General features: G+C 43.2%; 1 protein-coding gene across 6 annotated transcripts in view; it reads left to right on the top strand.

Annotated features, from left to right (window-relative positions):
* The window catches only part of SETBP1 (SET binding protein 1), a 383,487-nt gene that overhangs the window by 260,058 nt on the left and 98,292 nt on the right, over nucleotides 1-25,137 (top strand). For all 6 annotated transcript variants that reach the window (XR_009497227.1, XM_059894183.1, XM_059894185.1 and 3 more), the window contains exon 4: nucleotides 7,824-11,283. Coding sequence is in view for 5 of the 6 variants with exons in the window: in XM_059894183.1 (XP_059750166.1) it covers nucleotides 7,824-11,283 (3,460 nt within the window). In the remaining variant the exon portion in view is untranslated. The remainder of the gene's footprint in view (nucleotides 1-7,823; nucleotides 11,284-25,137) is intronic.

A 25,137-nucleotide genomic window follows, 5' to 3' on the forward strand; every position in this document is an offset into this window, starting at 1 on the left:
ACCGTCTGGGATATTTATTAAAGTCTCCCCATTCTGGCTAGTCAGAAATCCAACACTGCCCAATATTATGTGACCTTAGGGCTCTATGTTCGGCTTATAGCCCCCAGTAGCAAATATCTGCTATGCTTCATGGAATCTTGCCCTCAAGTGCAGATTAAAGTTTGGCCAAAGACATAGGGAATTTCTATTAAGGTTTCTAGGATTCCTTTTCTACATAGCTCCCTCTTCTCAGGTACTCTGTCCCCCAAATTCTAGTCCCCTCAAAAGTCTCAAACTATAATCTCTGTTTCCTCTATCCAGTGAAATTATAGTTCTCTGGGTTCCACTTCCCTGTGCCCAGGTTTAGAAAGTTCTCCTGGGCAGAAAACTAGGGATATGGCAGAGCCTCTTAAGTTTCCTTCTATCTAAAATCACGGCCCTTATTACCTGTTGCTCAAAGCCTGAAAATAGTTGCTTCATGTATTTTATAGTTTTATGTTTATTTCCATAGAAAAGTTAAGTCTAATATCTATTAATACCATTATGGTTGGAACCAAGTCAGCAATCATTAATTATGCAGAATTACTGTGTACTCAAGGAAGCATATGATAGTGGCCTCTGTATTTGTGTAAGCTGTTATCAACCCCAATAAAAGGAGTGCTTTAATATCACTCACAGCCCCCAAATAGCAAATCAGGAATGGTTCCTATGGGAACCACACTAAGGTAACTTCCCAGGGCAATTCATGTGACAGGAAATGAGGACTGTATATATGTAACTGGAAACTTCATGTCCATTTAGGGGCTTTTCTGTGTTCCATTGTCTTAGTCTGTTTGGGCTGCTATAACGGAATACCATAGACTGAGTGGCTTGTAAAAACAGAAATTTATTTCTCACAGTTCTGGAGGCTGGGAATTCCAAGAGCAAGGCGTTGGCAGATTCAGTGTCTGGCAAGAGCCTGCTTCCTCGTTCATAGATGGCCGTCTTCTCTCTGTATGCTCACATGGTGAAGGACAAGTGAGCTCTCTGGGGTCTCTTTTATTATAAGAGCATTAACCCCATTCATGAAGTCTCCACCCTCATGATCTAATCACATTGTGCTCCCATAGGCCCCACTTCCTAATACCATGACATTGGGAGTTAGGATTTCAACGTATGAATTTTGAAAGGATACAGACATTCATGGAATTCTATGGAATCAGAGGATCATAAAGCCATGGTTCAAATAGGGAACTTAGTGACATTCTTCTCTACCTACCATTAGCAAATGCAGGAACGAACTGGGCTGAGGAGGGATGCTTTGAGAGCAATTTCAATGGAAGTTGGCATGTGCATTCCTCCTATTCATGAGCCTAAATGGTAATTTTCAGTCTTTTCTTAAGTGACAGAACCATCTCTCTCCACCTCCTTTCTCTTTAATGAAATCCTTTGCAAGGCTGCTCTGTTCAATTGGGGGTTAAAAGAATGGAGCTTGTCTGTTGCCCAATCCACTGGCTACAGTTCAGAAATGTCTTTACAAAATCCTAGGACTCTGTGGAACACATTTGAAAACCACTGAGCTGGAACATCTCCTGATAATATCAGAGCCTCTTTAGTCCCTAACCCAGACCCCTGTCTTTGATATAATCCAGTGGTTCTCAACTCTGTCTGCACATTGGGATAACTGAGAGCTTTGAAAAATGTACTACTGTTCAGGTCCCACCTCTAGAATGTTGACTTAATTGGTCTGGATCAGATCCCAGCTATGGTGTTCTTTATGAAGCTTCCTGGATGATTCTAACATGCAGCCAGGGTTGAGAACCTTTAATCAGACAGTGTGTGGCTGCATTCCTTTTCTCCCACACTCAGCTCTTGCTCAGGCTTGAGCACTTGCTTCAAGACTCAGGGGTGGAATGCCAAGATTCCCCAGAGCTCTGGGGATTGGCTTGGATGAGTTGGGGAAATAGAAATCCCAGGGTGGGAGGTCATGAACCCCTGCATGCCTAGTTCTTTCTGGGAGGACAGTATTTTCATCCACCCATATAACTGACCTCTGCCCACCATGCAGTGTACTTGGAAAACCTAAACAGAGGATGGACTGTGTTAGAGTTTCTTACTATGTAAATTACAAAGAGTTCAGAGAGCAAAACAGGAATACTCAGTGGTGCCAAATTACATATCCTAACAGGCCTGTGGTGGTTTGCTCTGCATATTTACCACCAAAAAGTGTTGCAAATGTCACAGCAACCACAGGAGAGCCCCACCCCAGAGGAATTATGGTGTTAAAACATTAGATAAGTGGTTTTACAACTCAATTATATATCAGAATTATCTGGGGAGCATGTTAAAATGCACATTCCTTGGTCCCACCCTGGGAAATGGTGAATGAGCCTATCTGTAGTGGGGCCTAGGAATCTGTATTAGTAACCAGTACCTTAGGTGGCTCTGATACAGGGATCTAGGACCACATCTCGAGAAGTACCAGGTGCCAAAATAAGAGATAAAGCTCCCCTCATTCCTTCATACCCAGGCACATTTTCCTGTTCATGTAAAGCAAAATATCCCACAAACAGTAAATTTAAATTATTGCTGTCAAAAGTAGCACAAACACAGCTAACCCAAAAGAGTAGTTTATCATCCACAAAGTCATGCTTGATTTTTGATGAGTTATATGATTTTTCTCAGACCCAAATTGTCATGTCGTCCTCTCAATGTGACAAAACTTGCTTTAGATAAGCCTGAGATAAGGCTGGGTGACTTCCTTTCTTTCATTTTCATAGACTTTTAAGTTTTTATGCAGTGATTTAATGCTTGTTTTTAAAATTATGTAAAAATAAAGTGCTTTTTAAAAAGAAATCTGACTTGTACAAAATTTAAATTCTGTATAAGCCAATTTATACGTTGGTTGTGGGGGAGGAGATAGTTATCTACTTTACAAAATAGTTCTTCACATTACTGAAGGACTTCCTTCCATAAACACATCCTGTAGGAGAGAAATCTGTCTAGTGTTTTCAGAATGGTGTTTCCCTGATGAATATTTGGCCTAGGCTCAAGGTGCATGGAAAGCACTGCTCTTATAAAAAGTAAGCCATACCTTCAGAATGACTGTGAGTTCCACAAACAATCAATCAATTTGCGGGGCTGCGGAAGCAGCCAAGATGAAACTGGAGGGAAGGGGCAGGGCACAACCTTTGAAAGAATGACATAGCCCGAGGACATGACATAAACTGATTAGAACCAAATGGGTCCAAGATGGCAGACAAGTCGACTTGTCCACTAGACCTTGAGCCTCAGTATACACTCACTGTAACACATCATCAAGGTAAATGACACACCCACAGGCACCATGACACTCCCAAGGCCAACCATAAGGATCAAAAAGTGGGGGCTGGCCCAATTCCTAGAAATCCCCGCCCCTTCCCCAAATAGCTGGAATACTCCTCCCACTCATTAGCCTATGAAATTACCCACCCCTGTAATAACTGACAACCCCATACCCTGGTGCCTTTCTCACCTTCTGAGACGGCCCACACTGTCTGTGGAGTGTGTTTCTCTCTAAATAAATCCACTTCTTACCTGTCACTTTGTCTCTCACTGAATTCTTTCTGCGATGAGATATCAAGAATCTGAGCTTCATTAAGTCCTGAAACCAGGTGTGTGATCTCAGTTGGAAGACCATGGGTTTTGGCCGGGTTCAAGTCCCAGCCATTTGGGTTCAAGCCCTAATCAGGGTTTTGGCTGGGTTCGAGTCCTGGCCGCATGGCTTCAAGTCCCAATCTGGATTTAGGCTGGGTTCGAGTTCCAGCATGTGGGTTCAAGTCCCAATCTGAGGTTCACGGTTTCAAAGAGACATGCTGAGCTTGACGGTGTTAAAAGTTTTCCATAAAAATAATCTGGCCCAATGTAGAATCTCATCAGCTATTCCCTTATTTGCTAACCATTTCAGAGATAGCCCTGCTAGGGGCTGAGGGTAGTATAAAGTCCATAAAAGATTCAGGTCTGATCCCCCAGAAAAATCTAAAGGGGAAACGGAAACAAGTGCTATGTGGGTTAATAAAGCCCCAAGTCAAAGCCCCCTATATGAAATAATATCCCCAGACCTCTGGAGAAGGATGGGAGGGAGAGCTTGCTTGCCCCTGCATTGAGCTGGGAGCCTGGTTTGCGATGTCCGGCTCTGTCTCAATGGAGTAAGTGCTCAGTTCTCAGTGAAGGGCATATTGGAACTGACAGTCTCATCATTGTGTATATAATCTGTCATGGCTGACAGATGAAGAGATGGGATTTTGTGAAATGCAACGAGATATAGCCATCAGCCACTGCTGGAAGGAAGCCTTGTTCTCCTGGACCCCTTAAAAAGCATTCATTCTCAGTCCTCTTTGCCCCTTCACTGCAGCCGTCTGAGCGCTGGGTTTAGAGCACCATTTCCCCCCTATTACTGCTGATCTTTTGTTGTGCTTCCCTTTTGTCAACCCTGCCCTTTGATTGCCAAGCTCTCCCAGCAGGGCAAATTGCAGCTGAAATGGTAGAAACAATGGGATCAGGCAGTGTCCAGATGGAGGCACTGGGAACCAGGCATGCTTAACTGCTTACTTTCAGCTGGTCTGCCCTTAGTGTAAGTGAGCAGACCCCACCTTTCAATTGCCAGAGTGAAATCCACCCTCCTGACAGTCACATGGGCTTCCCCAGAAGCAGAGTTAATTGGAAAATGAAACAATTAATGGGAGATGAGAAAGAACTAACAGTAAAAATTGCGCTGAAGGAGAGTTACCTTGCAAGTGCCTTTAGTCCTTAAGTATTTGGGAACGATCTTTTGTTCAACATGTAATGCATCTGAGCCCTCCAGTTTCATCATGAGCCATTATGAAATGAGTGATTGGTGGCTTATTGTCTTTTGTGTGCAGCCATATATTTTGTCATGGTAATAGACATCTTAAATATTATTTTGTTTGTTCATTCAACAAACATTTACTGAGAATTTTCTGGGTGGTTTGCTTTGTAATAGATACTGGAGATAAAAGGATAAATGAGTGTCTCTGACCTCAAAGTACTTACAGTCCAGGAGAGGGAGACAGAAAAGTATACAAATAAATGGCACATCGCATTACAAGGATTGTGATAGATGTCTTCATGAGAGACAATGGTGCATGCAGAAGGAATGGCATAAGAAATTAGGCTGAAGGAGGTAACAGTGTCTGCAGACAATATGTTGCAATATACAGGTCATTAATCTCACTAATGACAAAATGGAATACCCATAGTAAAACAGATGTTCCTTCATTTATTCAATAAATGTTTATTGAGTGCCTACTATTTGCCAGGCACTGTACTTGGTATCTCTGTGATGGTGTATACAGGTTAGAAAGGGAGACAGTCATTAATTCAATTAGTACAAAAATCAAATGTAAATTTAAAACTATGATAAGTACAACAAGGATGAGATACATGGTTTCATGAAAACTTATAATAGGAGTATTTCTATAAGGTAGGGGGCCTCACTAAGATTGAGCTGAGATTAGAACATAAAGAAAAGTTAATGAAGGACTCTACTAGTTGTCAAGAATAAGAAGATGGAGCAATAGGGAAAAACTGATGGGAATTAGGGGTGAAGATCCCAGCTTTACCACGAAGCCCCTCTGTGTACTTCAGTATACAGATCTGGAAAAGTGGAGAGGGGTTGATGACAAGGGTAGAGGTGAGAGGGTGGCTATGAGTGCTGTTTTGCCCAGGTCCAAAACAACTTAAAACTTTTGTCCTACAATTTTTATTAAGTACTACCACTAACTCTCTAGAATGTTCTAGTGTGAGCAACCAATTATTTTGTCACCCAAAGAAGTGGGAAATTTTTTTTTCCAAGCCCTCTTCTAGCCTGTCATCCTGTGAGTATACACATAGTGCCAACTAAAATCCAAAGCACAAATGACAAATTAGCAAAGCCCTGACTCATAAAAGATAAGTAGAATTTACTATTTTATACCATGAATAAGATTTCTCTATTTTTGCCAAAAATGAGATGGAGCCTATGTCCACAGCAGTAATACTTAGCGGCCAAAGTCAAGTGTCAGGATTAGTTCTCTAGACGTTGATGATGGCAGTGTCTCTACTATAAACTGCAAGATGAAGAAAAAATTAAATACTTTTTTTTCTTAATTTTCTCCTGGGCACTTAACAGGCTTAGCTTGGGGAAGCTCTCTCATGATTCTTAAAAAATACACTTCAATATTGGAAGTATAAACAGGATTTCACAAAATCAGGGAGGCAGAAAATAACCCTAGGGATTCCAGGAACTGGTGTGAATGAAACCCTGGTTGCTTTACTATATTGAATTTTACCCATAATTCTTTCTGCCATCTGCGTTTTGACTCTTAACAGGGACGATAAGAGATGTTTTCTAATAATCCTATAGCATCAATGACAAAAGACAGAGAAGTGATAGGTGATAGATATATAGCTAGCTAGCTAGGCAGCTAGATAGACACCTATGATACATGCATACACAGACAGGTAAACAGACAGATACATACTATAGGTTAAAACTTCCTAAATTCACTAAGCCATCATCATATATTTCTTAGTTGGGATATTATCAAAGCTTTCTTAATTTACTAATATTTTCCCTTCTTTAACAAATCTTAGGGAAATACATCCTCTGTGTATAAAACAGGACTTATAATAAGCTTTAAAGACTGCTTTCTTTGTACTGGTAGCCTGGCTTAAAATCTATCTGGAACAATGTGAACATATCTATATTAAAAATAGCTTAATATCTCAAAACAGTGTGTTCACTATCCATTCCCTTTGTGAGTTTATAGACGCTGAATATGTTGTGTCTCTAGCACACATTCTGCCTTTGCTGGCTGAAGAGTTGGTCTAAGGAAGGTGCAAAGTATGAAGACATTCATGTAGAGCCAATATAGGGAAAAACACAGCTGACAAAGTCCAATGGAGTGATCTTGAATGATAATGATTTTTTTTCCTGGCACATTTGTCCAGGAGACTTGTTTCTTTTTCTTTTTTCTTTTTTTTTCTTTTTTCAAGGTTCCTTTTGAGAATATCCACACATTTTCTCAAGAGAGTAGTCAGGGCCTAATGTGGGCTTAAGGATGTCTTAGCGGGCTCACTCCCAAACACGCACCACTCCTAGAGTCGGCAGAGATTTGAGGGCTCTTCCATGTTTCTTTCCTTCTTTTCATTTCTTCTCTATGCCCTTGACTGGCCCATTTTTCCCCACGCAGTCATCAAACTTCCCCCCCTTAATTCCTCAACTTGTGCTTTTTCTCCTTGTTGCAGTGGTTCCTAATGAGTTGCTTGTTAGAGTGCAGAGATGCTGAACTCCAGGATAAACTCCAAACAGAAATGAACTGCAGTAGGCAGAAGAAAGGGAAAGATGTGTGTTTGAGAAGAAGCTGGGGCAAAAATAAGCTGCAGCTGGAGTTAGGGAAACGAGTGCAGCGAGTCTGGAAGTTCAGATGCTCTCCTGAACTCTGCCACCTTGGGCAGGACTCTCCATGGCTGAAGTTTTAGCGTCTTCATTTGGAAAATAGAAACATTGGACTGAGGGACCTTTAGGGGCCCTCCTGACTCTAAACAGTTCTTATTCTGAGATTGCATTAAACCAAGATAGGTTAAAGTTCCTGTTATCTAGGGGGAGAAAGACAGCGATTATACCATCCTTATTAATGTTCAAAATCAACACAATGTATTTTTACTAAAGAAATTGAAAAAACACCTTCACAAAGCCTTCTGGAATTAAAGGTGTCTGTTTCCAACTTTTGAATAATTAAGCCTTTTGACATTAAATTTTAAATAGTTTCAACATGCTGATCTCTGTTTCTCTCTCTCTCCTTCTCCACTCCACCCACCCTTAGGTTTATGAGCGGCCACAGAAACACTCAGCTCTCCATTATGACCCAGGCCTCCCACAGGACTTCACCGGTGACACCTTAAAACCAAAGCACCAGCAAAAAAGCAGCAGCCAGAACCACGTGGACTGGTCCACCAACTCTGACAATGGACCTACCACTCAGAATTGCTTCATCAGTACAGAGTCTGGCAGAGAAACTGCAAGCACCAGCAAGATCCCAGCTCTTGAGCCCCTGGCTTCCTTTGCAAAGGCCCAGGGTAAGAAAGGCAGTGCAGGGAGCACATGGAGTCAGTTGTCCAACAGTAGCAAAGATCTGCTCTTGGGAGGTGTGGTTCCATCTCCAAGCAACCACAGCTCACCAGCTCCACCCAGCACCTCTGCTGAGTGCAGTGGGCTCCAGCCCTTGGTAGATCAAGATGGAGGAGGTGCAAAGGAGCCCCCAGAACCACCTACTACTATAGGCAGCAAGAAAAAGTCCAGTAAAAAAGATGTGATAAGTCAAACCATACCAAACTCAGACCTAGACTGGGTCAAGAATGCTCAGAAAGCATTTGACAATACAGAAGGGAAAAGGGAAGGCTACTCTGCAGATAATGCCCAAGAGGCATCACCAGTCAGGCAGAATGTGAGTTCCGTCAGTAATCCTGAAAATGACTCAAGCCATGTCCGGATTACTATCCCTATCAAGGCACCCTGCCTAGATCCAAGCAGCCATAAGAGGAAAAAGAGACAGTCCATCAAAGCAGTGGTGGAAAAGATCATGCCAGAGAAAGTCCTGGCTTCTGGAATCACTATGAGCAGCGAAGTAGTTAATAGGATACTTTCCAACCCCGAGGGTAATAAGAAAGATCCCCGTGTCCCTAAGTTGGGTAAAATGATGGAGAATGAGTCCCCCTCAGCTGGCCTTGAAACTGGTGGAAATGCTGAGAAAGTTGTCCCTGGAGGTGTATCTAAGCAGCGGAAGCCACCCATGGTCATGACACCTCCAACATGCACAGATCACTCTCCAAGAAAGCTGCCAGAAATCCAGCACCCCAAATTTGCTGCAAAACGGAGGTGGACGTGCAGCAAACCAAAACCCACCAGTCTCCTTCGGGAGGCAGTCATGGCCACCTCCGATAAACTGATGGTGGAACCGCCATCTGCTTACCCCATAACCCCATCCAGCCCTCTGTACACCAACACAGACAGTCTTACTGTGATCACGCCGGTAAAAAAGAAGCGGGGACGACCAAAGAAGCAGCCTTTGCTCACGGTTGAGACGATTCACGAGGGGACTTCCACCAGTCCAGTCAGTCCCATCAGCCGGGAATTTCCCGGAACCAAGAAAAGAAAGAGACGACGTAGTTTAGCTAAGTTGGCCCAATTAGTGCCAGGAGAGGACAAACCCATGAGTGAGATGAAATTTCACAAAAAAGTTGGAAAGCTTGGGGTGTTGGATAAGAAGACCATCAAAACTATCAATAAGATGAAAACACTCAAAAGGAAAAATATCTTGAACCAGATCTTGTCCTGCTCCAGCAGCATTGCGCTGAAGGCCAAAGCTCCCCCAGAGACCAGCCCTGGGGCAGCAGCAATCGAGAGCAAATTGGGCAAGCAGATAAATGTCAGTAAGAGGGGCACCATCTACATTGGCAAGAAGAGGGGCAGGAAGCCAAGGGCAGAGCTGCCACCTCCATCCGAAGAACCCAAAACAGCCATCAAGCACCCGAGGCCAGTTTCTAGCCAGCCGGATGTTCCCGTCGTGCCTTCCAACTTTCAGTCACTTGTGGCGTCTTCACCAGCAGCTATGCACCCACTTTCGACACAGTTAGGTGGGTCCAATGGCAACCTGAGCCCCGCCAGCACTGAAACCAACTTTTCAGAGTTGAAAACTATGCCAAATCTCCAGCCCATCAGTGCTCTTCCAACCAAAACCCAAAAGGGAATCCATAGTGGGACCTGGAAGCTGTCTCCACCCAGGCTGATGGCCAACTCCCCTTCACACCTTTGCGAGATCGGGTCACTCAAGGAGATAACACTGTCCCCTGTGAGCGAGTCCCACAGTGAGGAGACGATCCCGAGTGACAGTGGCATTGGGACAGACAACAACAGCACGTCTGACCAAGCAGAGAAGAGTTCCGAATCCCGACGGAGGTACTCTTTTGATTTCTGCTCCCTGGACAACCCGGAGGCCATCCCATCTGACACCAGCACAAAGAACCGGCATGGCCACCGGCAGAAGCATCTCATTGTGGACAACTTTCTGGCCCACGAAAGCCTCAAGAAGCCAAAGCACAAGAGGAAACGGAAAAGCCTGCAAAACCGTGATGATCTCCAGTTTCTGGCAGACCTGGAAGAGCTCATCACCAAGTTCCAAGTGTTCAGGATCTCTCACCGGAGTTATACTTTTTACCATGAGAATCCATATCCCAGCATTTTTCGGATTAATTTTGATCACTATTACCCGGTGCCATATATCCAGTATGACCCGTTGCTCTATCTTCGTAGGACTTCAGACTTAAAGTCAAAGAAGAAGCGTGGTAGGCCTGCAAAAACCAATGACACCATGACAAAGGTGCCTTTTTTACAAGGGTTCAGCTACCCTATTCCCAGTGGAAGTTACTATGCACCCTATGGAATGCCTTACACATCAATGCCTATGATGAACCTTGGTTATTACAGTCAGTACCCAGCTCCTCTGTACCTGTCGCACACGCTCGGAGCAGCGTCCCCATTCATGAGGCCAACAGTGCCACCACCTCAGTTTCACACAAGCTCCCATGTGAAGATGTCTGGTACGGCTAAGCATAAAGCAAAGCATGGAGTGCACCTGCAGGGGCCCGTGGGCATGGGCCTCGGTGACAGGCAGCCATCCCTGAATCCTCCCAAGGTGGGCAGTGCCGGTCTGTCCAGTGGTCGGCTCCACAAGAGGAAACACAAACACAAGCATAAGCACAAGGAAGACCGGCTCCTGGGGACCCACGACAACCTGAGTGGTCTCTTTGCAGGCAAAGCCACAGGCTTCTCCAGCCACATCCTGAGCGAACGGCTGAGCAGCGCAGACAAAGAGCTCTCACTTGTGAGTGAGAAAAACAAGCATAAGGAGAAGCAGAAGCACCAGCACAGTGAAGCCGGCCACAAAGCGTCCAAGAACAACTTTGAGGTGGACACCCTGTCTACGCTGTCACTTTCTGATGCCCAGCATTGGACGCAGGCCAAGGACAAAGGTGACTTGAGCAGCGAGCCTGTGGACTCGTGCACAAAACGGTACTCTGGCAATGGCGGGGACGGCAGCAGTGCAAGACCAGAGAGCCTGGATGTGTTCAGTGAGATGAACCCTCCGAACGACAAGTGGGACAGTGATGTGAGTGGGAATAAAAGGAGGAGCTATGAAGGCTTTGGGACGTACAGGGAAAAGGACATCCAAGCCTTCAAGATGAACCGCAAGGAGAGAAGTTCCTATGACTCCTCCTTATCTCCAGGTAAGGCCGAGTTTTCTTCAAACTTGGACTGTCTTTTTACTTGGTTGCTGGGCCCTGCCCTTCAGCAGTCCGCCGTCTTTGGCACGTTGCGTTCACTAGTTTGCAGAGAGGTAGAAACCAAATGAAAACAGATCTCCTTGCAAATTTGGGTCTGCTGCACATTTTATGCATTGTTTAATCAGTTATTTTCTGTCTTTCCTTTCTTGGAGCCATTGCCTGAGAACTGTGGGCCCAGAGGCATCCCCAATAGCTGCCAAGACTGCAACCATACCCACTACCTTTATGGTTTTAATTAAAGACGCTATGCCTAAGTCTTCATCTGATCTGACGGTAAATTTGCTAGTTGGATAAAACCTCTAAAACTCTCTAGTAATACCAACAAGATCCCAAGAATGTCAAAGTTGGATGGGAATGAATATCTAATTTACCTGACATGCTAGCTCTAGATGTCACACATCCTAGGTTGAAACATCTACAGGAGAGCCATTGGAAGCTGATGACCAGTGAATCTTGAAGTCTACCTGATAAGGAAGCCACAGCCCAAAGCCATGTTGTCCTCTTTTTGGCATTTGATAAGCAGCTCTTAGTAGACCCCTAAAGTGAAGCCCTGACCTGTCATTTCCCTGCATAAAGGTGGGGGTGGGGAGAACCTGACTGAAAGGCACTGTGAGCCTCCTGCCTCTGCTGGAACCTACCGCTGTGTCTCTTCGCACATCCACTGGGGATGGGATTTGCCCACTAATCTCTAAACTGAAGTGCTGGTGGCTACTAGGAAGAGCTCATTCCTTGTCAGTTGCTGGGAGAATTTCCTTGCTAACCTGCCCACCCACATAAACTTTCCTTGCCATGGAAGCCTCATACTTCTGCATAAATATCCCTTTGTCCATGTCCACACATCACACAGATGATAAAAGACTCCTGTAGAACAAAGTAGTTATTTACTAAGAAAAAAGGTAGAAACTCCTTTCTTAGGAGCTGCAGAAGCTAAAAGGATTCCTCGTGCTCTCCCTACCCCCAAACAGTACAAACCCTCTGGCCAAAGCCTGGTTTAAAGGACTGATCACCCCTGATAAGCTTTGGGTGCGCTATTTCACCTCTGTTTATGATGTGTATCCCTTGTTTGTCTTCTCCCTTCATGCGGAGTCCATAATTAGTGAAGGTGAAGGCAGTCTATTCATGAGGATTTAGAGACATTTTCTAGGCCAGCAGATTTTGAAAAGAAATATGTTTTGATAATGGCCATTCTGACCTGCTTGAGGTGATACCTCATTGTAGTTTTGATCTGCATTTCTCTCATAATTAGTGATGTTGAACATCTTTTCATGTTCCTCTTGGCCATCTGTATGTCTTCCTTGGTGAAATGTCTATTTAGATCCTCCACCAATTTTTTAACTGGATTGTTCATTTTTTTGATATTGAGCTCCATGAGCTGTTTGTATATTTTGGAGATTAATCTTTTGTCTGTTGTTTAATTTGCAAATATTTTCTCCCATTCTGAGGGTTGTCTTTTTGTCTGGTTTATGGTTTCCTTTCTAGAGGGTTGGGATAGGGAGAGTGGGTGGGAGGGTCAAGAGGGAGGGGATATGGGGACATATGTATGCATATGGCTGATTCACTTTGGTGTACAACAGAAACTAACACAGTATTGTGAAGCAATTGTACTCCAATAAAGATCTATCAAGAAAGAAAGGAAGGAAGGAAGGAAGGAAGGAAGGAAGGAAGGAAGGAAGAAAGAAATATGATTATGAGTTAGAAGCTACTTAAATATTGCTCCAAATCACCCCCAGCTTTGAGTTGCTGTCGTGGTAGATGGTCTCCTTGGTTAATGAAGAGACCAATTAGCAGTCATGTTTCCTGCACTTGCTAAGGTGATAAATGGCCCACACTTCATGTCTGCCCAAGTGGATGTGCTCTTCTGGGTTTCCCCATTTCTGATCATCAGACTTTGTTGAAGGTGTTTGTTTTTTGTGCAAAGCCTAAATTAAGCCCACCCAGACAGTATTTGCTAAAAGATTAAACTTTCACATGAGAAGTACTGTTGCTTTCTCTTTCAGTGTGGTGGAATTTATCCATAGAACCAGAACTATCCATGACAGAGGGCATTCTTATTTCTATTTCCTTGGCATTATTTAGCTAGAAAACAATGGTGGTATGTTATTGCTGAGAACCTACAAGCAAGAATCGTAAGTTAACAGACCTGAGAAACAAGGTCTCAGAAGCTAAAACCAGCCATTGTTGCCATTAGGGTTCTCAGCAGTCTTACTGGGACGTCTGCGTGTCTGGACCGTATTACAGCTGGGTCCTGGTTGAATTTTGCCAGCTAGGGGTTCATCCGGTCACTGTGTCTCTGAGGGCGGCCACACTCTAGCCATACAAAATTCCTTGTGTTTGCATTCACAAGGTGGTCGTTACTTCATTTAAAATTCTCCCTCCCCTTCCCCAGCTTCTTACTTGTTTTGCAGCCATCTACAGAAAGCTGGATTCAGCCTAGGAATTGCGTACTGCACCCAACTCTGTTATGACCTTAGGCATGGTATCCTACCTCTCTGGGGTACTATCTGCCAATCTGTAACTCAAAGAGTTGGGCCAGACCTCTTCTGTATGACATGTTTCAATTTTTTTTTTTTTAATTAATTAATTTATTTATTTATTTTTGGCTGTATTGGGTCTTCGTTTCTGTGCGAGGGCTTTCTCTAGTTGCGGCAAGCGGGGGCCACTCTTCATCGCGGTGCGCGGCCTCTCACTATCGCGGCCTCTCTTGTTGTGGAGCACAGGCTCCAGACGCGCAGGCTCAGTAGTTGTGGCTCACGGGCCTAGTTGCTCTGTGGCATGTGGGATCTTCCCAGACCAGGGCTCGCACCCGTGTCCCCTGCATTGGCAGGCAGATTCTCAACCACTGCGCCACAGGGAAGCCCTTCAATTCTTAAAGCCATTTCACATGTATTTCTTATAACATCCTTCCTGCAATCTTAGAAGAGAAATATTTTCATTCCCATTTTATGGATCAGGACACTGAGGCTCAGAGATCAAGTGACCTGTCCAAGTTCAGAAAGCTGTCACTTTTTATTCTAAACCCAGGGCTTTGCCCACTGCATTGCAACTCAGCTGCATGTCACCCAACTAGTTAAGGCCAAGTCTAGAACACAGGTCCTTGTCCCCAGCCCAGTGTCCCTATATCCCACCACCACCCTTCCTCTCAGAATCCCATCTATCCTCTGATTACATGCTTTCCCCTAGGGCATCTGCACAGTGATTATGTGATAAGTGCAGAAGAGAGTAATTAAGACAAAAAGATATCCCTTTATTCAGTTCCCAACCAATGAAGGAGGATTTCTTATGGCCTAAACTTTTCTAAATATCAGCCTGGAAATATTGATATATACGTTGACAGGGTTTCCACTTCTGTCCTTACTGAAATCCAGTTCCCTGAGTTATTTGTGCCACTGCTTTGTGCTTATTTTTGTGTTGTATGAGGTTTTTCTTTTTTTTTCTGAACATTTTCATGAGTCTTAATTGTTAGTGGCTTCTGTGTCTATATGAGTTATGCCTACACATCTTGTTGAATATCTTATTGGAACAGACCAGATTCCTTATCATTCCCTTTCCTTCCAAACCTTGGCCTCTCCTTGCCTATATCCTAAATGTCCCCTCTATTCCTGAACCCCTAAAGCATCAGGAAAAAAATGTCCTTAGTAGCACTTGGAACCCAATGCATTCACCTTAATATTATACACTCCAAAGAGTGCCAAGTCCCATTAAAAGCTGGGAGACAGATGGGATGAAGCTGAGGTTACTGGAGGCATTAAGATCTTTCAGAGTATCCGAGTCGAGGTGTCTGTTCAGCTGGATGGTACTGAAGGTCATGATTAGAAATAAGCATCTTCCCTTCCACACCTTCTCTTCCTCTACCTCTTCCTTCTCCCTTCTGGGTTCATTTCCATAGCATCTTAATGTCCAATTTCACATGAGCTACTCTTCTCCAAAATAGATATGGCATAAATACAGATATCATTCTTTACCCTGTTGAGGACCAGATTTAGGAGTGGAGTGAAAAGAGGACTTTGAGCTCTCCCTCAGATCAGAACTGATGAAAGGCACCATATAAATGGAAGTCATTACTATTATGGAGAGAGGAATTAGAGACCCCATTTAGCAATAGCAGCAGTTGCACACTCCATTTCCTCTTTCCTGCTTGGAAAGTCATTCATCCTCCATCCTCCATCCCCCTGCCCCAGCAGATGGATGCATTGTCTTGTTAGCCCCCTTACAACATACCTAGATCTAAGAAATTACACAGACTCCTTGCCTTTTTCCTGTATTTTACTCCTTCTGTCCTACTGCTTCTTTGGTTTCAAAAGGCAGTGACTCTTTTGACCTATTTTCTAAATGCACACCATCTGGTAAATCTTCACTTACAAAAACGCTTGCTTGGGGCCAAATAATGGATAAATAGTGGGAAGGTGTAATCCACAGACTCTCAGAGTTGGGAGAAGCCTTATTGGCCCTCATTTGTGCTGCTCTCCCACCAGGCACCACCATCTCATGCACCCTGACATGCAGCAGATTCCGAGAGAGCAAACCTGTCCAAGGGTGACAATACATAGTCAGAATGATGCTATATGCTCCCAGAGCCAAGTTCTCATGAGGTGGTGGAACAGGTCTCTAGTGTGAATGATGTTCTTCCTGTTCCAACCTCTTGGAAACAATCTTTGCATACTTTGACCTAAAATTATGCCAGGAACTTCAGGCATTTTGACCACTGCTGTCCAGGCTCCCATCAGATGTTGGAGAAGCAGTGAGAAGTGTAAGTTTATACCTGTTACCTCTTAGTCCAATGCCATTCTTAGTCAGGGTTGCCATCCTGAGTCCCCGATGTCAAGTACTTTCCTCATGATTAATGGATGCTGAGAATTCATTCTTAGCTCACCTCTCAGATATCAGAGTCCTGCCATGTATGTGGCTGGATTCCCTTGAGCCTGGCTGACTCCACCTCTCCTTGTGGCTCTATCTTACCCTATGACAGCTCCTCTTAACGGCACTGTGGGCATTTTGGGAGGCAGTCTCTGTTGTCACTCACAGGCCGGAAATGGATGCCCAAGCCAAAAATAATACAAAAGTCTCCTCAAAGCAGTCATTCAGATGAGGGAATTAACCACATGGACAAAATGTCATGAAAACCATACAAAAGAAACATGTGTGAGGAAAGTTTTCTAAAACTGGAATAGAAGGAAGAAGAGGACTCATGGGAGGAGAAAGTTAAAACCAGGAAAGAAGGAAGAGTAGAAAATGGAAAGCTGATGAAGTGTGGTCTGTTTAACCTTAATCCAAGTTGAATTCTGGGTCATCCTGTAGGAGGAAGTGAAAGATTAATTCGCTAATGGTTGCTGTGTGGTTTAGCAGGGTTATGAGTACCTGCCCCAGTCTTGTCTCCTATGCTAACCAGCTGAAAGACCTCTTTATATTTTTGACTCTCAGTTTTCCCAAGTGATACGAGGATAATAAATGTTCTAACCAGACATGATAGTCTAGGATTCTCAAATTTATACAATGGAATTTGAATACACACACACACACACACACACACACACACACACCCCTAGATTGTGCAGTTAAAGAGAAAACGCTGAAGTTATGGCCAAGTTGGCCAATTAATTAGCTGTTCAGTGAAGTTTCAAAACAGATTCCTCTGGTCCGTGTCTTAATCTGTGTGACACCCAATTTATCTTTGGCTCAAGTGACTTCACTTAGCCATTTGATCTCACCTTTCCAAAAGATGGAACCTCATAGGATCCACCAGCAAATTAGCTTGTTCTTTGTGCAGGCTGAAACCATAGTTCATTACCTTAGAAACAAATAAGTTAGAGCACTAATATGACCAATTGTATAGGAGCAGATAGAGCAAACTTGCATTTATATTCATGCTCAGAAGTAAAAGAATCTTAATAATGTAATATAAACACCTCATTTTGCTTAGGTGTTTGAGCATACTGGGGCTTAGGAAGTTCAAGTGACTCATCCAATGATACATATCTAATTGGTAGAAGAGCTCAGACTGGGAAGAGTAACATAAGGCAGGGGGAAAGGGAAAGGAAGAGACAGAGAGAATAAAAGAAAAAAAAAAAACAAAACAGAAAGGTGAATTGTGGGAGAGATGTTAAGCTATATGTTTTCTTTTGCTGTGAGCTGTTGTAAAAGGTAAGCATCTCTTTGACAATAATTTGGCTTCCAGGCTATCTCTGGGGACCCGTGTTTGGGACTGGAAGTGATCTTTGTGGACTCTGATGGAAGTCATTTTTTTTTCCTTTCCTGTCTTAACAATTGCACATACTTATTTTATCGAGCCTCCCACAGTTTCTCCTAAGGTTTCCTTTTGGAATTAATCAAATTAAATGTTGTGACCCATAACTTTCTGGCAATGAACAAAACAAACAAACAAATAAACAGCATCTCTTTTGCTACGTTGAACCAGAAATCCAGCAATCTGTTTTTGGAGCATGAAGTCTCCAGGTCATTTATCTTCCCACAGTTGGCAAACATTCCCCCGTCCTGTTGGAAGTTTTCATATATATTTCTGTGGTTTTGAAGAATTATGAAGATTCAGGTGTGGGTGCAGAGAAGTCACAATTTTGACAGACTTGGCTTTGATACAACATGGAGCCTTTCTTGGCCAGAGAAATCAGTAAAGCATGGCTTCCAAAGGCTAGCCTGTCACTGGGCAGAGATAAGGATGGTGCCTTTGAAAGGACCCTCCAGAAAACCATCTCGTCACTGTATAAACAAACAAGCAACAGGACTGAATACTTGTTAGGATTGTGAACTATGCTTGTGCCAGTATAGCACTTCACACTGAATTCAAGGGGAACTGACAAAGACAAGAGAAAATTTTTAAAAATTATTTATTTAGTGTCTAGTATATGCATGGCTTGGTGAAGTCCTGGGGGAGTAATTCAAGAATGAATTACTATTAATTAACAATAGTAAAAAAGCATTAAGTAACTCAATGCTTTTGCTGTCAAAGAGGTTACAATCCAGAAGGCTCTCCTGTATAATTTAGGGGAGGAAAACAGATGCAACTCATAAGGCAGACTGTAACGGCAATCAGAAAGTCATAGAGAAGAGACTGGGCTGTCAATAGAGAAGGACATTCTGGGCTGTCCAAGTGAGGGTGAGCCACCGCCACGTTTTCAGTGGGGGTGGAGAGGTGGGACCAGGAAATGCTTCTGTTTGGTAGTTACCATTCAAGATAGGTCTTAAAGGATGGAAGAGTCTTTTGGAGAATGGAGATGGTGAGATGGTGTTGAGAGGAAGTGGAGGCAAGCACAGAGTAGGAAGGAAGCTATGTAAACAAAGGTATTTAGGTGGACATACCCAAGAAACATTTGGGAAATGGTGTTTTGTCTACTTTTATTGAGGTTAGGCTCTGTAGTTGGGGAATCATGGTAGATAAGTTTGGAAAAGAATGTTGTGCTGGAGTTTAAAGGTTTTTCCCCACACGCTGGGGCTTGTGCTTAATTAAGTAGACAGTGGGCAGCCATTCCATTATTCAGGCGAAACTCGTGAAATGACCAAATTATAATTTGTCTTTTTCCCCTGACTGCTCCCTCCCTCTAGCCTGGGTTGGGCAAACTTATCCCATCTTTGAATTTTTCATATGATATTGTAATTATCCCTTTCTTATTTGGATTGTACCCACTACCCTGCCCTTCCTCCCCCAGACCACCCCCTAGATTATAAGCATCATAAAAGCATCATTACCTACTCAGATGCCCAAGCAAAAAAATAATAGAGTAATTCCTGACTCATCTCTTTCCCTCTTTAGCTAAAGTCAAAGATAGTTCCAATACGTTGGCCTCAGGCAACTGGAAGAGTGGTGGCACATGAACAGAATTATAGAAATCCAAGAGAGAATCTGGTTGGCGTGTGAGGAGACGAGTTGTTGAGGCTGCAGTTGGCAGCACTGTACAGAGCTAGAGCTAGAGGTTTACCAAAGGGGACAATTGTGGAGAATGAAGGAAAGAGGGTAGATGGGGGGACCCCTGTGGCTCACCTTAAAGAGAGAGGCAGAATAAGAGGGGGTCAGACAGATACAGAGAAGAAATGACAGAAGTGTTGGAGAAGAACCAAGGACTCAAGGAAGAATGGATTTCAGAAGAACGGGGTAGCCACTAGGGCCCAAGCTGCAGAGTTCATAGAAGATGAGGCTAGATGAGAATATGTATGAACATACTGGTGGCTCTGGAGACAACAGACAAGTTAACAGTTATGTATTTAGTGCCTCATATGGTTAAGGGGTGGTGGGCTATGTGCCAAATTCAGATGGCAAAGAGGTAATGAATAAGTGGGTGATGAGAAAACGGGGGCTGCGGGTGCAGCAAGCAAAACTTGGTCGTGGTTCTAGCAGTGCTCCAGCTTCTTAGAAGGCTTTGTTCTGTAGTCAGCCCTTGATGGGAAGTGGCACACTCATTCTTAACAGGCCTTCAGTCTAAGGTCCCCCAATTCATGGAGCATAAAAACAACGCCAGACCCCTTTATCCTATGCCATTCTGCCTCCCTGCAAAGGCCACATATAGAAAAGGTGAGTATTTAAAAAGAAGTCAGGGATTCCAGGCAGGCTCCACCTTTCCCATCCCACAGGTGCACAGGTGCTTAATTTTTGGTCATGGTAATGGCTGTTTGAAAACTTCTGAAAACTCCTCTTTGTGGTACCATGGGTATTAGCTGCGCTGCTGTGAGTGTGTGGAGGAACAGCTCGGGTTATCGCAAGTTCTGGTAAATGGATCTTTTATTGAATGTTTACTGTGTGCAAAGTATTATAGACTAAAGCTTAAATGTTGATCTTTCAGAGGTCTTTACTACTTTGTGGAATAAAATATATATGCTGGTTCATAAAGAGCTTACATTCTTCAAAATGATTGGGAGCTCTTTAGTTACTTAACATGTAACATAGTGACAAGATATAACAAATAGAGAGACCAGAACAAACGAAAAGCAAGGAAGGGCCCCTTACCTTAATTTCCGTATACTATACTGCAAAGAGACTTAAGTTAGCATACATAAAACAACCAGAGAATAAATGCAGACCAAGTTTAATCTCTGCGAACTCAGCGGCCGACAATGGGAGCCGTACTGATCCAGGATCAGAAAGGATGACAGTGTTCAGTGAAAAATGAATCCTGGACTTGAACCTTCGAGAGTGGAGGCATAGTGATTGAGTGAGGCACCAGATGAGCGAAGACCTGGAGGTGGGTGTATGTGGGGGGGTACGGGAAGGCACCTAGCTAGACTGAAGTTAGCAGTTGAGTGGGGATGGACTTTTAAGAGGGTATAGTTGCCATGCAGAGAATGTGGAACTGCATCCCGGAGGGATGGAGGACACACTGGTTTTAAAGGGTGCTGGGCATGAAGGGTGGTGAGCCTGGTGCTAAGTGCTGGGTGAAATGATGAAGTACCAGGAAACATGCCTCCCTCAAAGACCTTGTAAAGCTATCAGGAGACAAGAGGTAGATATATACACATATGGAAAGCAATTAGAGAGAATAATGAGAGACTAACCATTAATGACTAGAAATAAACACCCATTCTACAGGAAAAAGGACCCATAAAATAAATTTCAGAGTAGTAAATCGCATACTATAAAAGCAAGTTGATATGAGTGTTTGCCCTATTACATAAGGATTTAGAACAAGTTGGATAAAAAGGAGGCATTAAGAGGGAGGATCAACAGAGTAGAGCAAGCAAGTCCCAAGAGCTGCCTCTGCTTGGAGTTTCCCATTCTTCTCTGAAGGGCTTGGGGAGCTTGAGAAGGTGGGCATGAGTGTGTCAGGTCGGCTCGCATGTTGATGGAGGATCTGAAGACATAGAGGGATAAAAAGCTTCCCCTGAGGCTACATCCCAGTTACCCCTTACCTTTGAACAGGGCATTCTGCTTTTCAAAGCACATTTCCTGACTTTTATTTGATCTTCAGACTCCATTGAGATTTGCAGATAGGTGTTCTTCTCCCACTTGACAGGCAAGGAAATCAAAACCCAGAGGGGGGGCTTCCCTGGTGGCGCAGTGGTTGAGAATCTGCCTGCCAATGCAGGGGACACGGGTGCGAGCCCTGGTCTGGGAAGATCCCACATGCCACGGAGCAACTGGACCTGTGAGCCACAATTACTGAGCCTGCGCGTCTGGAGCCTGTGCTCCACAACAAGAGAGGCCACGATAGTGAGAGGCCCGCGCACCGCAATGAAGAGTGGCCCCCGCTTGCCACAACTAGAGAAAGCCCTCGCACAGAAACGAAGACCCAACACAGCCATAAATTAATTAATTAATTAATTAAAAAATAAAAAAATAAAAGAAGAACATTTAAATAACCAAAAAATCTTAAAAAAAAAAAAAAAAACCCAGAGGGTTCAAGTCTTTGTCCAATGTCACTGAACGACTTTTGTGCAGAGAAATTGCTAGGTTCCAGGTTTTCTGACTTTTCCCATCACCTCCTTTTTTTCCCACTGTATTTCCGAAGTCTTTGACAAGGTCAGTAGTATATCTCAGCTTCTGAGTTATCCCTCAAGAACCCTTGCCAGTGGGTTAAATATTGGAGCCCAGAATAAGGGACTAGCTAATAAGCAATTTGATCTCCACTACAGTTAGTTTTTTTTATAAAGGGAGCTCTTTGGAGGCAGGGCTGGCCAAGCCCAGGGTGTGAGGCCAATTCTGTGTGCAGAGCCTTCACCTCATCTGGTGAACAGAGACCCTGGTGGAGGGTGTCCATTCTGAAAAATCACAAAGGAGATGCAAAGGGAGAGCAAGAATGGTCTTATTCACTAAGTCACAAAACACTAAACCTAATATTTAAAACTTTGTTATTTTTTAAAGAAAAGTTTGAGGGATTTTACATACCTAGTAGTAAACATACAAAATTTGCATCTTGGGAGTGACATAGGATAAAAATAAAAACAGACCAGAGCAAATCACTAAGGAAACCATGGGTTTAGAGCTACATCTAAAAAGTTTGGTAAAGCGTTAGGAGACTTCGTCCCCTTTTGACCATCCACCAGGAATTGGGATTGGGTAAAAAAACTATGGTTCTGAAGCAGTTTATCATGTCTTATATTCCATGAAAGACCAGTGGACCAAAGAGGTTTCTCTTACAGGATATACTTCTTTGTGCTGTTGGTTATAGTTTTACTTTATTTATTCTAACCATACAATTTTAAAAGTATCTGAAATGTATAAGACATAGTACTGGGCAGTATTACAACTACAAATATGTAAGGGACATCTTGTCATCTTTCAGTAGGAGTGACATAGTCCTAAAAGTCTGTCCAAATTTCTCCTAGTTTAGTAATGAACCCCTTTAGCACTAGATATTATTTTTCTCTTTGAGACCCCAACAGCAGCAATAAAAATGGATTCTCCACCCATTGCATAGAGCAAATGAGTATTTGGAAAAACGCTTATTGTTTATTTTATCATCTAAGACAAAACCTGTTAGTGAATAAAATTTGGAAAATTTAGAAAAACATGTATAAGAGAAAATGAAGTCACCTACAATCTCACTAAATAGCCATTATGATAAGGTAAATAACACGAGTCCCCAGCTGGTGTTGGTAACTGCTCACCTTGCAACCTGCCTCCCCAGCAGCCCAGAAAAGCCAGCCCACGCTCCCCTCCCCCATCATCCCTCTTTCTCCTCTCTTCTCATCGCCACTTCAGCTGCCTGGTCGTTTCAGTTTTCTCTCAAGTCCCTTCCCAGAACTGACCACCATAGTACCATAACCTTTCATTCTGCATTCTGTGTCATTGCCCAAATGGGGGAGTATATTCTTAAAATAAATGCAGCAACAATTGGGCATGAAAACCATCCAGATTTCCAGACTGTCCTATTTAAGATCTCCATAAGAGTTCAAGTTCCAGGACAGCAACCGGGCAGGGGACAGATTAGTCACAGCTGAAGATGGTTGCCAGAACTTTTTCCCAAGAGTTGCCGGGTGTTCAGTGTTTCTCTCAAATCAGAATCTGACAAGGGGAATGCAATAAATTTTCCAAAGCTTGAGATCCACGACTCTATCCTGAAGTGGAAAATGCAACCAGCCAGTGTCTGTTACAAATACCACCTCCACTTCACACACACACACACACACACACACACACACACACACACGTCAAGTTGTAGCTACTCTCATTGGTCAGTGTTGCTGTCACTCATACTGAGATCACTTAAAGAGAGGGAGCCAGCTATTGATTATAGGTTTGTGACACAAAGAACTACCTGTACTTGCTTATTTTCCTTCCTCATTTACCCATGGATATATCTAAGGTGAAGTTAGAAAGCCAATAGTTCCCGTTTCAAAAAGCGGCTCCCCTGTTTGTTTTTTCTTCCATTACTCTTCAACCAGGAAGCCTACATCAATGTATGCTCTGACATAGGTTATTAGGCAAAGGAGAAGAGAAAATCTTCCAGATTTCTTAAGTCTTCATGGACAGTACAAATAAAATTTTATTTTATTAAATAAAATAGCTGAAATAACTCTTCTTAGTTACTTTTTCTCCATTATTTTTCTAGGTCCAATTGATATTAATTATAATAGTTGAAACTCTGTCTCAGTGGTCTGTCTTAGAGAGGAAAAGCTTATTTCTGGGTGTCTTCTTCTGCCACTGGTGAGGACGCTGAGTAATGGCTCCATCAAGTGATTTCCCCAGTGCAGGATGTCAGCTCTGCCTGCCTATGGAAGCCCCTCAAACCCCAGAAATACTTCATTCATGTGGGCTGGACTTCCACCAGGCCAGCGTTGCACCTTCTTGGTCCACAGCAATGCTTCTCTGCTTCATTTTTCATTTCGGGGATCCTTTTGGCAATAATCAGCCCAGAGCAAAGCTCCTTTGTTTCCATTCCTTACACCCCACCCCTTAGAGCTCTAACTAAATAAATATATTAATTATTGAAATGGAAAAAGAAGAATGAAATAGCTTTTCATGGAACATCCATGAAGGTAGCCATAGTGAAATGTGTAATTGATGCCAGATATAGAAGTATCCATTCCTCTTGCATCAAGTCCAAGATTCTTTATCTGGCTTAAAAGACCCTCTATTATCTACCCACACAGTCTCACCTTGTTTCCTGATCATTTTCAGCTTATTGACTTGCTGTGAGTTCTGCAAAATCCACCTTACCCTACAGAAAATACCATAATTAGCCTTAAGCTTAATCTCCAGTCACCACATTGCCTCCTTCACATAGAACATCTCTTCAATCTGGCTTCTAAATCTTACCTACTTATTTCCTTAACCATTCTGGCATGTCCTGCTTCTCTGATATAACTAATATCTTCACGTTCATTTCAGCGCTTATTTCTATATGGCCTCGAATTGTTTATCTTTATTTTAGGTAAGAATGTCATGACTCACTCAGATAAAATCTGAGCTGTACAGGACACAGTTCACTAGCTTAGGAATAAATTCAGCAACTCCTAAAGCAGCATAGTAGATCGTTAAAATGCTAGGGAGTTAAAGCCTCTTGGATGCAGATTTGGATGCTAAATCCCCACTTACTAGTAGTGTGACCTTGGGCAACTGAGCCTCTTTGATCCTCTTTTTCCTCCTCTGAAAAATGAGGCTATTAATACCTACCTGGCAGAGTTTTATGAGGGCCAAAGAAAAGTAGAATATACACGAGAGCATCCAGCACACAGCTTACCACATGGTCATTAATAATGTTCATTTCCTTTCACTTCCGCTTTGGATAATATATTCAAGCACGGGAAATACAACACAGCAGATTTCTATAGAAGTCTTCTTTAAACAGCAGGCTTTCTCTCCCAAGTATGCTCTTATTGGGGTGAAGTTAAATCTCCCTCTGAACACACATATGC

Source organism: Balaenoptera ricei, chromosome 14, assembly GCF_028023285.1.
Source record: "Balaenoptera ricei isolate mBalRic1 chromosome 14, mBalRic1.hap2, whole genome shotgun sequence".
Taxonomy (NCBI): Eukaryota; Metazoa; Chordata; class Mammalia; order Artiodactyla; family Balaenopteridae; genus Balaenoptera; species Balaenoptera ricei.